A 14,791-nucleotide genomic window follows, 5' to 3' on the forward strand; every position below is an offset into this window, starting at 1 on the left:
CTGTCTCTTAAATTAGGCACTAAGCTCCCCTGGGCATTGGCCCTGCTTGTTTCCTTTGCCACCATAGGGGTTTTTTGTTTTGGTTTGGTTTGGTTTGGTTTGAGATGGAGTTTCCCTCTTATTGCTCAGGCTAGAGTACAATGGTGCGATCTCGGCTCACCGCAACTTCTGCCTCACAGGTTCGAGCGATTCTCCTGCCTCAGCCTCCCGAGTAGCTGGGATTACAGGCATGTGCCAGCATGCCCGGCTAATTTTGTATTTTTAGTAGAGTAGTTTCTCCATGTTGGTCAGGCCAGTCCCGAACTCCCAACCTCAGGTGGTTTCACCCGCCTCAGCCTCCCAAAATGCTGGGATTACAGGTGTGAGCCTCCGTGCCCAGCCAAGGGTTTTTAATTCTACTAACCAGATATCTATTAGTGCCCAGCATGGTTGTCTGGCATACATTGTGAAGAAAGAAATCAAAGGAATGCAAGGAGGTAGGAAGGAAAAGGAAGAAGAAGGAAGGATGTCCAAATGTAAGACAGTATGTAGTTAGTGTTTAAAAAAATAAAAGCAGGATGGGAAAAGGGGTTTCTGGATAGACAATTTCAATAGAGAAATAAGTATGGTACCAAATGAATAGTGTAAAGATCAGTATAACATTGCATAGGATGAAGTTAGGCTGCGGTGGAAGAAATAGAGGCCAAAGATTGAATTAAGAATTGCAGTAGTATGTGATAGTATTATTTAGGTATGAGAGATTAAACCCTTGGTTGTGGGGTGAGTTGCTGTCAGTGAAAAAGTAGAGGAAGAGTCTAAAGCTGAAAAATCTCCAGGAAAGAACTGATGGGACTGATCTGTAGAAGAGAAAAGAGATAGAAGAGCCAATAACAACTACATTTAGAGCTAGCCTGATTAGAAATTAGTTACGTTATTCAGAGAAGCAAGGAATAAAGAAGATAATGTACTTAAATTTCCACTCATTGAATTTGACTAATATCATTACACCTAAATATAGATCCACTGTGCAGATAAAGACTAGCCTACAAGAAAGTCAGGTCATCAGCATAAATATCTACTTGATGATATCAAGGATGCATTATCACAAATATTTTTTCCTGTGTTAGGACAAGGATAGTGGGAAAACCTCTGTGGTTGTTGGGACATGGAACCAAGAAGAGCATATTGAGTGGGCTAAGAAGAATACTGCTAGAGCTTATCATCTTCAAGATGATGGGACCCAGACAGTCAGGTAAAGATTCACTTTACTTGCCTTTGTAGCTAATTAGTAGAATTTCTAAAACTCAAAATATTGAAAAACATAAAAATTCAAACATTTAAGTAAAATCCCTGGTTAGATTTTTTCAAGGGACATCTTTTAGGTTAGTTTTCTTTTCTTGGGGAAGCAACACAGTGTAATAGTTCAGAGCACAGTCCCTGGAGTCAGACTACCTGGATTCAAATGCTGGCTCATCACTTCCTACCTTGGAGAAATGACATAATCTTTTTTATCTGTCACTTTTGTTGTCTAATGGTATTTGCCTCTTACTATTATTGTGTCATTTAAGAGGTAATTTATGTAAAGGAGAATGCCTGGCAATAGCATGCAATAAACCTGAGCTGCTGCCTTTAACAATGGGGGTAGTACATTAATGAGAGTGGCAGTGTTGTTAGTAACAATGACTCAATTCTGTTAGAACTGAGGCTGTTTTTTAAAAACTACCTCACATCTGTTTTAGGATATATGAGTATATCTTGTCAAAACACCAGTAAGTTAATCTCATTTCCCAAGAATAACTACACTTTAGCTTTTCTTGTAGACTTTTACTCAGTATGTTTTAAATTATTCTTTCTTGTTCGTTCTTGGGTATTACCTTTTCCTTCCTAAAACAGATGATTTGGATTGTTTTCAGAGTGTACTTACTTTTTGGGCTGATCAGAGTCAAAGTCAGCAAAATTAAAATGTAGACATTTAATTATTATACTAAACAGATTGATTTCTCTTATCCTTGTAGGTATATGTTTTATGTGAAAACAGTTGTGGTATCATATATAATACATGTTGAAGCATGAGTGTTAGACTGGTAAAATGAAGCTTTTCTTTGGATCCTGCTCATTTGAGATTGACAGTTTGGCCTAGGCTTTGTCTCCTATACTACAGTGCCTAACGTACAGTATTTTATTTTATTTTATTTTTTTTGGAGACGGAGTTCTGCTCTGTCGCCCAGGCTGGAATGCAGTGGCTGGATCTCAGCTCACTGCAAGCTCCGCCTCCCGGGTTTATGCCATTCTCCTGCCTCAGCCTCCTGAGTAGCTGGGACTACAGGCGCCTGCCACCTCGCCGGGCTAGTTTTTTGTATTTTTTAGTAGAGACGGGGTTTCACCGGGTTAGCCAGGATGGTCTCGATCTCCTGACCTTGTGATCCGCCCGTCTCAGCCTCCCAAAGTGCTGGGATTACAGGCTTGAGCCACCGCACCTGGCCGGCACGTACAGTATTTTAATGGGAGTAGCTTGATGGAGGACGGAAACAAAGAACTGTTTCACAAAACAATATAGTGGGCTAGGGAAACTGATAACTTTAAAACAATTTTTTAAAGGGATCTAACCATAATTATTTGTATACAAATAAATAATATGCAAGCTGAAAATAATCATTATTAACTAAGCCACTATGAAGTTTCTCTCTCTTATATTCTCTGTATAGAATCCAAGAGACTGCCTCTATGAGGTAATCCTAAAAATGCTCTTTTAAAGAATACAGTCAGGTTTTTTTTTTAGCTAATGTTAAACTGATCCTTCTAACCATCTTCTCACCTTACCCATTAAAATTATTCTATTAGTGAGATTTTAGTTTAATAAAACTTGTATGTTTCTCTGATTCAGGATGGTGTCACATTTTTATGGAAATGGAGATATTTGTGATATAACTGACAAACCAAGACAGGTGACTGTAAAACTAAAGTAAGTTAGACCATCAAATAATGCTATATGCCTTTTTCTTTTACCTGCTTCCTATGGACAAAAGTTTTATGTAAACAAAAAGTATAATTATTAATAATTATGAAAGTATACTATTTAAATTATTGATAAAATTATATTAAATCATACAAGGTCCACTTGAATGGGATTTTTAAGAGTACAGCTATTAGCAGTGATCTCACTTTAAATGATTTGGGCAGTACCTTAAAGTTCTCTCTGTTTTAGGTGTAAAGAATCAGATTCGCCTCACGCTGTTACCGTATATATGCTAGAGCCTCACTCCTGTCAGTATATTCTTGGGGTAAGTTAAAAAGAAAATAATCAAAAATTCAATTTTGAGCCTTGTGTTAATTTTTCTTTTTTTTTTTTTTTTTTTTTTTGAGACAAGAGTCTTGCTCTGTGGCTCAGGCTAGAGTGCAGTGGCACAATCTCGGCTCACTGCAACCTCCACCTCCTGGATTCAAGTGATTCTTCTGCCTCAGCCCCCCGTGGGATTACAGGCGCGCACCACCATGTCCGGCTAAGTTTTGTGTTTTTAGTAGAGACAGGGTTTCACCATGTTGACCAGGCTGGTCTCAAACTCCTGACTTCTGGTTATCCACCCACCTCAGCTTCCCAAAGTGCTGGGATTACAGGTGTGAGCCACTGCGCTTGGCCGCCATGTTTTAATTTTTTGCATTAAATTTAGGAAGGACCTTCAGTAGTCTCCCAGGCTTAATATGGCCCACATACCACTTGTGTAGTAGTTGACATGGTCTTTTGTGACATTTTTTATTGAGAGATAATTTACATGAAATAAAATCCACAGATATTAAGTGTTGAGCGTGAAAAGTTTTGACAATTATATATACCCATGTAACTATCACCCAAAACAAGATATGTCACTGCAGAAAGTTCTCTCATACTCCCTTCCAGTAAACACCACTTAGCCTTGCTCAAAGATCCTCCTTTCTGATTTATGACATTGTAGATTATTGTCTCTTTTTTGGATTCCACATGAATGGAATCATATAGTATATAATATTTTTGTGCCTGAACTCTTTGACTAAGTGTAACACTTTTTGTTTGGTGTTTTGTTGTTTATTTTTTTCCTATTGATACATAGTATTTGTATATGTTTATGGGTTACATATGATACTTTGTTACATCCATAGAATGTGTAGTGATCCAGTCAGGGTATTCAGAATATTCATCACCACAAGCATTTATTATTTCTATGTGTTGAGAACATTTCAGGTCCTCACTTCTTAACACGTCTTAACAGAGGTCTCGATATTAACTTTGTATTTGTATTGCACGTATTTTTTTCTCTGTCTGTGGCTTGCCTATTCATTTTTCTTTCTTTTTTTTTTTTTAAATACAGATAGGGTCTTGCCGTATTGGCCGTGTGGGTCTCAAACTCCTAGACTCAAGTGATCCTCCCACCTTGGCCTCCCAAAGTGCTGGGATTATAGGCATCAGCCACCACACAGGCTGGAATGCAGTGGGGCAATCTTGGCTCACTGCAGTCTCTGCCTCCCAAGTTTAAGCAATTCTTGTGCCTCAGCCTTCCAAGTAGCTGGGACTACAAGCATGCACCACCATGCCTGGCTGATTTTGGGGTTTTGGGTTTGTTTTTTTTTTTTGAAATGGAGTCTCACTCTGTCACCCAGGCTGGAGTGCAGTGGCACGATCTCGGCTCACCACAGCCTCCGTCCACCTCCTGGGTTCAAGCAGTTGTCCTCCCTCTGCCTCCCCAGTAGCTGGGATTACAGGCATATGGTACCACATGTGGCTAATTTTTGTATTTTTAGTATAGACAGGGTTTCACCTTGTTGGCCAGGCAAGTCTCCAACTCCTCACCTCAGGTGATCTGCCCGCCTCAGCCTCCCAAATTGCTGGGATTACAGTGTGAGCCACCCACAACCAGTCCCATTTTCTTACTAATGTCTTTTGGTGACCAAAAATTTTTTATTTCATGAAATTCAATTTATCATTTATTCCTCTTTAATAGCTAACGCTTTTTGTGTTCTAAGAAATTTTTATGGGCCGGGCGCGGTGGCTCACGCCTGTAATCCCAGCACTTTGGGAGGCCGAGGCGGGCAGATCACGAGATCAGGAGATCGAGATCATCCTGGCTAACATGGTGAAACTCCGTCTCTACTAAAAACACAAAAAAAGTAGCCGGGTGCGGTGGCGGGCGCCTGTAGTCCCAGCTACTTGGGAGGCTGAGCCAGGAGAATGGCGTGAACCCGGGAGGCAGAGCTTGCAGTGAGTCGAAATTGCGCCACTGCACTCCAGCCTGGGTGACAGAGCGAGACTCCATCTCAAAAAAAAAAAAAAAAGAAATTTTTACTACCCCAGAATCTTGAAAATGTTCTCCTATATTTCCTTCTAAAGACTTTATGGTTCTACCTTTGATTATCTAATGCCTAAATGTGGTTTTCTCTGTATTTGTCTTGCTTGGAGTTCACTGAGCTTCTTGGATTTGTGGGTTGATATGTTTCATCAGTTTGGGGAAATTTTTGGACATTATCTCCTCAAAGATTTATTCTGCTCCATTCTTTTTCTCCTCTATTTCTGATACTCCAGTAAGACATATTAGTATAAAATTGTCCCAAAATCTCAGACACTCCTTTATTCACACTTTTCTTCCTTTGTTTCAATTTGGGTCATTTCTATTAAGCTGTCTTCAAACTTGTTAATTCCTCTGCTGTGTCCAGTCCAGTGAATGAATTTATCACTGACGTATTTTTTATCTCTTAACATTTCTACTTGTTTCTTTTTGTTTGTTTGTTTTTTATTTCTTTCTCTTATTTTTGAGATAGAGTCTTGCTCTGTCACCCAGGCTGGAGTGCAGTGGCACAATCCCTGGGTTCAAGTGATTGTCCTGCCTCAGCCTCCCCGGTAGCTGGGACTACAGGCGTGTGCCACCGTGCCCAGCTAATTTTTTGTATTTTTAGTAGAGACGAGGTTTCACTGTGTTAGCCAGGATGGTCTCGATCTTCTGACTTCATGATCCGCCCACCTCAGCCTCCCAAAGTGCTGGGATTACAGGCGTGAGCCACCACGCCCAGCCTCCACTTGGTTCTTTTTTATCTCTGCTGAAATTTCCTATCTGGTCGTGCACGTTTTCTTCATCATGTTTATTATGATTATTATAACATCTGATCATTTCAACATGTATTCCATCTTTGGGTTACATTTTTCTTTACCTTTTATTTTAAATACACTTAATTATTTTGCCATAATGTTCTATCATTTTTGTTGTCTAAAATCTAGCTATGTATTCCTGTCTTATTCCTGTCCTTTGTTCCTTTTCCCTCCCCCGCTTGTTTAAAAATATTTTCTCCACCTGTCTGATATTCTGTATGGATGACTAAAAGTTGTTTTTCAAGAAGCTTAATTTGTAGAAATAATGTTGGATATTTATCTAAAACAAGGACTCATGCTTCTAGCAAATATAACTACATGTATCCATTCAGCAGAATAGTACTGAAAAGTATTCAGCTTAGCAAATTTTTAATGGCTTTGTTCTTCTTCTTTAGGTTGAATCTCCAGTGATCTGTAAAATCCTAGATACAGCAGATGAAAATGGACTTCTTTCTCTCCCCAACTAAAGGATATTAAAGTTAGGGGAAAGAAAAGATCATTGAAAGCCATGATAATTTCTGTCCGACCGTGTCTCATTATAGAGTTCTCAGCCATTGGACCTCTTCTAAAAGATCGTATAAAATGACTCTCAAACACTTTGTGAATATATATGTGTATATAAGAGGTTATTGATAAACTTCTAAGGCAGACATTTGTCTCGCTCTTTTTCATTTTTATTGTGTCTTATAAACTGATTGTTCTTCTTTGCTTGGATACTGTGATTCCAAAATAAATCTCATCCAAGCAAGTTAGAATCCAGCCTAATCAAATGTCATAATTGTTGTACCTATTGAAAGTTTTTAAATAATAGATTTATTATGTAAATTATAATGTATATAACTGGCTAATGAAGTAAAATTCATGAAGAAAGAAATTGATAGGTTTAAATGAGAGATCATGTAAAATATGTAAATTCTGGTGCCTGAAATCCTTTCAACAGATTTTTATATAGCAACTGCTCTCTGCAAGGTGTTAAAGTAGAAGCTGGGCACATGGTAGAGGCTCACATGGGAGTTGTCCTCACCCTTGTTAATCTTAAGAAACTCCTATAGGTTGCTTCTCTCTCAGAACTTTTATCTATTTCTTTTTTCTTCTTATGAGTATGTTTACTCTCAGAGTATCTGATGTAGACAGTTGGTGATGCTTCTCTGAGACTCAGAATGGTTTGCTCTAACAAAACACTGTGCTGTCTATCCCTTGTACTTGCCTACTGTAATATAGACTTCACTTCTGAACAGTTTACAGCACAATATTTATTTTAAAGTGAATAAAATGTCCACAAGCAGTGTTGTCATGTAGTCAATGGCAGATTATTAAATTCCTTTATTTTTTCCATTATCCTGTTGTACACATTTTAAACATACATATCTGAACAAGGACAGAAAAGGGTCCTAAGAGTCTTTTCCTCCTTTTCAGTAGTTCTGGCCAAAGATAGTTTAAGAAAAGGTTAATATAATTGACTATTTTAGGGTTATTTATAGATTTTAGTAGGAAGCAGCACATAGAGAAAGAGCATGAACTTTGAATTCAGACCTAGGTCAAAATCCTTTTTTTCCTCTCTCTCTCTATCCAGAAATGGGGCTGCTCAGGCTGCTCTGAACCCCTGGACTCAAGCAGTTTTCCTACTTAGCCTCCCGGATAGCTGGAACTACCAGGCACACGCCAACAAGACCAGTGCAAAATCGTCTCTTTAACTTACTGTGTATAAGAGAGGAAAAACCAAACATACCCAATACAGCACAGAACACTAGGTCACCAAAATGTGTGGTTTTACTTCTTCACGCCAACCAATTTTCTGACACCAGTTGGGTGTCCTACAGTTCAGTTCAATTCTGACACTCTGCTTGGAGTTGACATCAGACCCACAAGTAAAGGACTCAGTTGCACAACACTGCTTCCACTTACTTCAGATGCCAATTGCAAGTCTGGGCATCGAGTACTTTTGACCAACCAGCTATAATAATTCGCTAGAATGCCTCACAGAATTAAAGGAAACACTTTACTTATGTTTACCAGTTTATAATAAAGGATACAATTCAGGGACAGCCAGATGGAAGAGCTGCATAAGGCAAGGTATGGCAGGTGGGAGGCAAGGGGGTGCCTGCAGACCTTCTAGGCTTCCTCTGGGCATGCCATTCCCCCAACACTAGGTTCAGGAACCTGGAAGCTCATCAGATCCCAAGAGTTTATAGAGTTTGATTTTCAGACCCCCTTCCCTTTTTCCTTCCCCGAGGTCAACAGGTGGGTCTGAAAGTTCCAACAGGCTATTCAGTTACTTGGTCTTTGTAGTAAGCCATATCCTGAGGCTATCTAGGGTCTCCACCTAAGTAACCTCATTAACATAAACTATCCAGCATAAATTCTATCTAGATAGCGATAGGGTGATCAAAAAGGGCTCCTTACAAGTAAGACATTCCCATCACTTGGGAAGTTCCTAGGGTTTTAGGAGCTCTGTGTTAAGAACCTGAGACAAACACCAAATTTCTTATAACACATACTAGCTATGTGATCCTAGAGATGTCAGTGAACGTCTTTTAGTCTCTCTTCTTCTTTTGTGAAGAGAATACTTACTTCATAAAGTGGTTATATCAGTGCATGAATTTTACTGTGTGTAAAAAGTCTTGTCCAGTACTTGATACCAGTATGTGTTAACTTCCTTTTATTGGCGTTTGTCTCCTGTTAACATAAGAAGATCAAAGCCATTAAAATACTTTTTCTTGAGATAGAGTCTCGCTCTGATGACCAGGCTGGAGTGTAGGGGCGCGATCTCAGCTCACCACAACCTCTGCCACCTGGGTTCAAGCAATTCTCTTGTCTCAGCCTGCTGCGTAGCTGGGATTACAGGCGTATGCCACCATGCCCGGCTAGTTTTTGTATTTTTGTATAGATGGGGTTTTGCCATGTTGGCCAGACTGGTCTCAAACCCCTGACCTCAAGTAATCTGCCTTCCTTGGCCTCCCATAAGTACTGGGATTACAGGCGTGAGCCATCACACCAGGCCAAAATTCATTTCTTTAATGAATTACAGAATCATTATATCAATTAGTTAAAATAATGTAACTACCCTCATATTTAGTATAGGTGATAGGGGAGGGAGTTAATTAGTTCAGTGCCAGAAGATACATTGAGAATATGTAGAACAAATTCTGTCTTAGAAGAGGGGGAAAAAATCATCTTTTAAAAACTGTACTGGAATAGTTTACTAGGGAAGATTCTTAAAAGCAGAATTCATTATTTTACAATGAAAAAGATTTTATATGAACGAGTCAGGCTTCTAGTTGAGAACATGCCTAGCTACTCAGTAGGCTGACTCTGGAGTATGGCTTGAGCCCAGGAGTTAAAGGCTGTAGTGCACGATGGCACCTGTGAATAGCCACTGCACTCCAGACCGGGTGACATGGCAAGACCCAGTCTCAACAAAAAAATAGCTCTCTGTCTTAACTAACACAGCTCAAACTTCTTTGAGGGTAGGTGCTAGTCCAGGTATCTCCATATCTGTTTTAAATCTTGAGTCCCCTATCAGTAGTCTTTGAAGTCTCATTTGCTCTCCAGCTTACTTGCTACTAACTCTACGATACAATCATTCTGTATAAGCAGGCTGAATTGCTAATAGGGAAGGGAAATGGCTCAGCTATAATGTGTCTAATGCATTTTGAGAAGTCTATCTTGTCTGTTAAAGCCGGTGCTATCCCACACCTAAATCAGATTTTTTTTTTTTTCTTTGAGACAGAGTCTCGCTCTACCACCCAGGATGGAGTACAGCGCCACCACACCCAACTAATTTTTGTATTTTTAGTAGAGACAGGGTTTAACCATGTTGGTTGGGCTGGTCTCGAACTCCTCATAATCCGCCCACCTCAGCCTCCCAAAGTGCTGGGATTACAGGCATGAGCCACTGCTCCCAGCCAACCAGATTCTTAAGACAGGGCCTAAGAATCTGTATTTTAAATAAACATAGCAAGTGATTCTCTTTGTTAAATAAATTCTCCAGTGATTGAGAATTGTTGATGGGGATTTCACTAACTACTAGCCCTCCTGTCTCCAGGTGAGGGTTTCAGGGAAATAATTAGTAGTTCATCTTTACAAGAAGGATGGGACATGGAAACAGTTGTTGGGGTTTTGTTTTGGGGTTGTTTTTTTTTTTCTGCTTTTTAAAATTTTACCTCTTTGAGAGGCTACTAGGTGAGGCTTATAGCCCAGCCCTAGTTTGTTTGTTTGTTTGTTTACTTGCTTATTTGAGAGATGGTCTCACTCTCTTGCCCAGGCTGGAATGCAGTGGCATGGTTATGGCTCACTGCAGCCTCGACCTCTTGGGCTCAAGGGATCCTCCTGCCTCTGCTCCTGAGTAGTGAGACTACAGGCATGCACCAACACACTTGGCTAATTTTTAAACTTTTGTAGAGACAAGATCTCCCTACGTTGCCCAGGCTGGTCTCGAACTTTTGAGCTCAAGCGATCCTACCACCTTGGCCTCCCAAAGTGCTGGGATTATAGGGGTGAGCCTCTGCACTGGCCCCTAGTTTATAATCCTTGATTAAAGGGACATTGGCAACAAACTGTCTCAAAATTAAATAGTCATGCTTTGTGTACTGTCCCCTGTGAGCTATCCCTTTCAATCAGTCTGCTACCCAAAGACCTAACCTGGTTTCCGACAATACTTAAGTACATAAACTTTATGTACTTAAACCTAGCACATAATCAGGCCAAATTATTGACCCAGCAGCACCAAAGATATAGCATGAAAGGACTTAAGCTAAACAAGAAAATTAAGCTAAGACTAAATTTTGAATAATTATGTTTTGCAATCAGAGCTTCAAATGAAAATACATATCAGCTACCCTAGAATGATTTTATTTTTTATTTGATGCTATTTTTAGAAGTGGTGTCTCACTCTTTTGCACAGGCTGGAGTGCAGTGGTGCAATCCCAGCTGACTGCAGCTTCAAACTCCTGTGCTCAAGCAATCTTCCAGCCTCACCTTCCCAAGTAGTTGGGACTACAGGTGTGCACTACCACGCTGGACTCCTAGAATGATTTCAAACTCTTACTAGTGTTGGGCGATTTTATTACCAGTGCCTGCCATGATAGCATGGCTTAGAAGACAATCCATTTCTTTTTTCTTTTTTCTTTTTTGTCATTGTTATTGACCTACTTCATTTCTGACCTGGGCTGATTCACCCTTCTTGAGAAATCTGGTGGTCCCCGGCTCCCAGGAGGTCACCATAGTGAAGCCAGCCTTCCTGCAGACCACCCCATTGCCATAGCACACTAAAGCCCAGAACTCATGGGCTCAAGCCACCCTCCAGCTGCAGCCTCTTGGGAACTCAAGATGGGCGTCACCATGCTGACTCTCTTTTTCTCACTTGTTTAGCAGGGAAGGTAAGGAACCCATTGCACACTCAAGAGCATGTTTTACCTCCTATGCTGATAGTCTCAAAAGTGGTTTCAGCAAGCAGGCAAGATGATGCAGTGGGTTGTAGGAAGAACATATTCGAAATTCTATTAGTTTTTAATCTGTGAAAGATGTTAAGCCTCACATATATAATATGTGGTACACACCGTAATTCATAAATCAGAAAGTCTTATGTCATAAACAAAACATCCTAAGAGTTGGTGTTACACGTTTGGAGGAGTTGATGGGATACCCTTCTTTGTTTTTCACTTTCATCCTGTTACAGGATCATAGACTAAAGTAATTACCTTTCAGAAAATGGAATTGTTACTCTAAATGTAGGCATTAAGATCATACCTTGTCCGGGCATGATGGCTCACACCTGTAATCCCAGCACTTTGGGAAGCCAAGGCAGGCCAATTACTTGAGGTCAGGAGTTCAAGACCAGCCTGGCCAACATAGTGAAATCCCGTCTCTACTAAAAATACAAGAATTAGCCAGGAATGGTGGCGCACACCTGTAGTCCCAGCTACTCGGGGCTGAGGCAGGAGAATCACTTGAACCTCAGAGGCAGAGGTTGCAGTGAGCCGATATCACACCACTGCACTCCAGCCTGGGCAATAGTGTGAGACTCCCTCTCCCAAAAAAAAAAAAAGATTTTACCTTATCAGGTAGATAACCAATCAGAATTATGATGTGGAGGTTAAAAGGTGACTTTCACCAGCCATGGTTATAATCACTGAGGTTCTCGGATCTTGCAAGACTTCTCTTTTAGAAATAATAGAGGAATGCCTTCTGCAGGAGACAGTGGCTCATGCCTGTAATCCCAGCACTTTGGGAGGCCAAGGTGGGTGGATCACCTGAGGTCAGGAGTTCGAGACCAGCCTGACCAACATGGTGAAACTTTACGGTGCATGTCTGTAATCCCAGCTACTCGGGAGGCTGAGGTAGGAGAATCGCTTGAACCTGGGAGGCAGAGGTTGCGGTGAGCTGAGATCGCGCCATTGCACTCCAGCCTGGGCGACAAGAGCGGCGAAACTCCATCTCAAAAAAAAGAAAAGAAAAAGAAAAAAAGAAATAACACAGTAATGTCTTTTTTACAGTTACGGGGAAGAATGAGCATGTTTTCCTGCTTAGCAGCCAGAAGAGCCTACAGTTTGAAGACTACTAGAATTCCACTTTTTAATACATAGAGAAAATAAAGGCAAGCCTGACAGTCTCAAAATTAAAGTAGAAAGAAGAGCAAAATAATTAATAAATAAAACACAGAGCTTGAAGTATCTTGCATCCATGGCTATTTGTAATTTTTTTTCTTTTTTGAGACGGAGTTTTGCTCTTGTCGCCCAGGCTGGAATGCAATGGCCCAATCTTGGCTTGCCGCAACCTCCGCCTCCCAGGTTCAAGTGATTCTCCTGTCTCAGCCTCTGGAGTAGCTGGGATTATAGGCATGTGCCACCACGCCAGGCTAATTTTGTATTTTTAGTAGAGACGGGGTTTAGTTATGTTGGTCAGGCTGGTCTCGAACTCCTGATCTCAGGTGATCCACCCACCCTGGCCTCTCAAAATGCTAGGATTACAGACGTGAGCCACCACATCCGGCTGCTATTTGTAAATTTTTAAACATTTTAGTATTTTTTACCTTTGAAACAAAAAATGTTCAACAAAAGCAAGTAAATCAGGCAGGACTTTTGGAAATAGTAACCAGCTCATTTCCAAAGATGTCTGTGAAACTAAAATAGTGCTAAAGATCTCACATCTAATCACATACTACATTATGTGTTTCAAATCTATTTTAATTTTTTTCATCCTTTGCCACTACAGACAATGCCACACTAAATAATAATATTTGCATGTCATTTCCCCTTTTTGCTAGTATCCTTGAAATAGATACTTTTTAAATGTTTTTTATAGAGATGGGATCTTGCTATGTTGGTCAGGTTGGTTCTGAACTCCTGACCTCAAGCAATCCTCCTGCCTCAGCCTCCCAAAGTGCTAGGATTATAGGTGCCCAGCCTTCTAGGACCTTTTGATAGAAAGAATTGTGCTTTGCCTTGAATTTAAGAAAAAATACAACATAGCTTCCTGTATATTTTCCTCAAGGTCAAACATAAGTTTTATTTTATAAACACATATTAAAAAATAAACTTCCTTAAAAGTCCAGCAGTGTGGTCGGCTGTGGTGGCTCACGCCTGTAATCCTAGCGTTTTAGGAGGCCCAGGCAGGGGGATCGCTTGAACCCAGGAGTTCAAAACCAGCCTGGCCAACATAGCAAGACCCCATCTCTACAAAGATTAAAAAATTAGCCGGGTGTGGTGGTGCACACCTGTGGTGGCAGTTCCTCTGGAGCCTGAGGTGACAGGATTGCTTAAACCCAGGAGTTAGAGGCTGCAGTGAGCCAGTATTATGCCACTGCACTCCAGCCTGCGTGGCAGAGTAAGACCCTGTCTCTAAAAAAAAAAAAAAAAAGGTGAGCCCGGTGTGTTGACTCACACCTGTAATCCCAGCACTCTGGGAGGCAGAGGCAGGCGGATCAGGAGGTCAAGAGATCCAGACCATCCTGGCCAACATGGTGAAACCCCATCTCTACTACAAATACAAAAATTAGCCGGGCATGGTGGCAGGTGCCTATAGTCCCACCTGTTCAGGAGGCTGAGGCAGGAGAATCGCTTGAACCTGGGAGGCAGAGATAGCAGTGAGCTGAGATCATGCCACTGCACTCTAGCCTGGGTGACAGAGCAAGACTGCCTCAAAAAAACAAAACAAAACAGAACAAATGAACTAACTACTCCATGTGGCTGAGTCAGCATTTGAACCAACTCAGAGTCTATGTTTATAAATGTATGCCATAACGCTTCTCGGCCTTTCAGCTAAGGTCAAATATAAATGAGCGCCATACTGCCTTTGCTTCACAGAAATGTCTTCTGCCTCATGCACCACTCTGTACTGTCATCTCCCACCTGAGAGAACACATAGAAGGGCTCGGCAAAATTCTCTGTAAAATGAGTACAGTGATTAATTTTGTCCTGGCAACATATGACACTCATTTTTTCCCATATATTATTTTTATTATGCTAATGCAATTCAAAAATCTGGCAAATAATTCATTAGTAAGATTAAAATGTCGCCTTCGCAATTCTGGCTAGGTTACATGCCAAACCCTCTCTTCTTTGATAATCTTTTGGTGACGGTAAACAATGCAAGCACAATGCCAATTATCTAGATCCAGATCATGTTTATGATTTAAATAACAGAATGATAATTCCTTCATCTTTTATGTATGGCTTTCTGTTTTGGAGTAAAGAACGCATT

At 40.6% G+C, this 14,791-nt stretch overlaps 1 protein-coding gene across 3 annotated transcripts in view; it reads left to right on the forward strand.

The window, feature by feature from the left end:
* Positions 1 to 7,389, forward strand: part of ERLEC1 (endoplasmic reticulum lectin 1) — a 33,275-nt gene extending 25,886 nt beyond the window's left edge. For all 3 annotated transcript variants that reach the window (XM_010378880.2, XM_030920808.1, XM_010378881.2), the window contains 4 exons: positions 1,107 to 1,231; positions 2,864 to 2,941; positions 3,185 to 3,260; positions 6,487 to 7,389. In XM_010378880.2, the coding sequence (XP_010377182.1) occupies positions 1,107 to 1,231; positions 2,864 to 2,941; positions 3,185 to 3,260; positions 6,487 to 6,558 (351 nt within the window). In that variant the 3' untranslated portion in view covers positions 6,559 to 7,389. The remainder of the gene's footprint in view (positions 1 to 1,106; positions 1,232 to 2,863; positions 2,942 to 3,184; positions 3,261 to 6,486) is intronic.
* Positions 7,390 to 14,791: the final 7,402 nt, after the last annotated feature.

Source organism: Rhinopithecus roxellana, chromosome 17, assembly GCF_007565055.1.
Source record: "Rhinopithecus roxellana isolate Shanxi Qingling chromosome 17, ASM756505v1, whole genome shotgun sequence".
Taxonomy (NCBI): Eukaryota; Metazoa; Chordata; class Mammalia; order Primates; family Cercopithecidae; genus Rhinopithecus; species Rhinopithecus roxellana.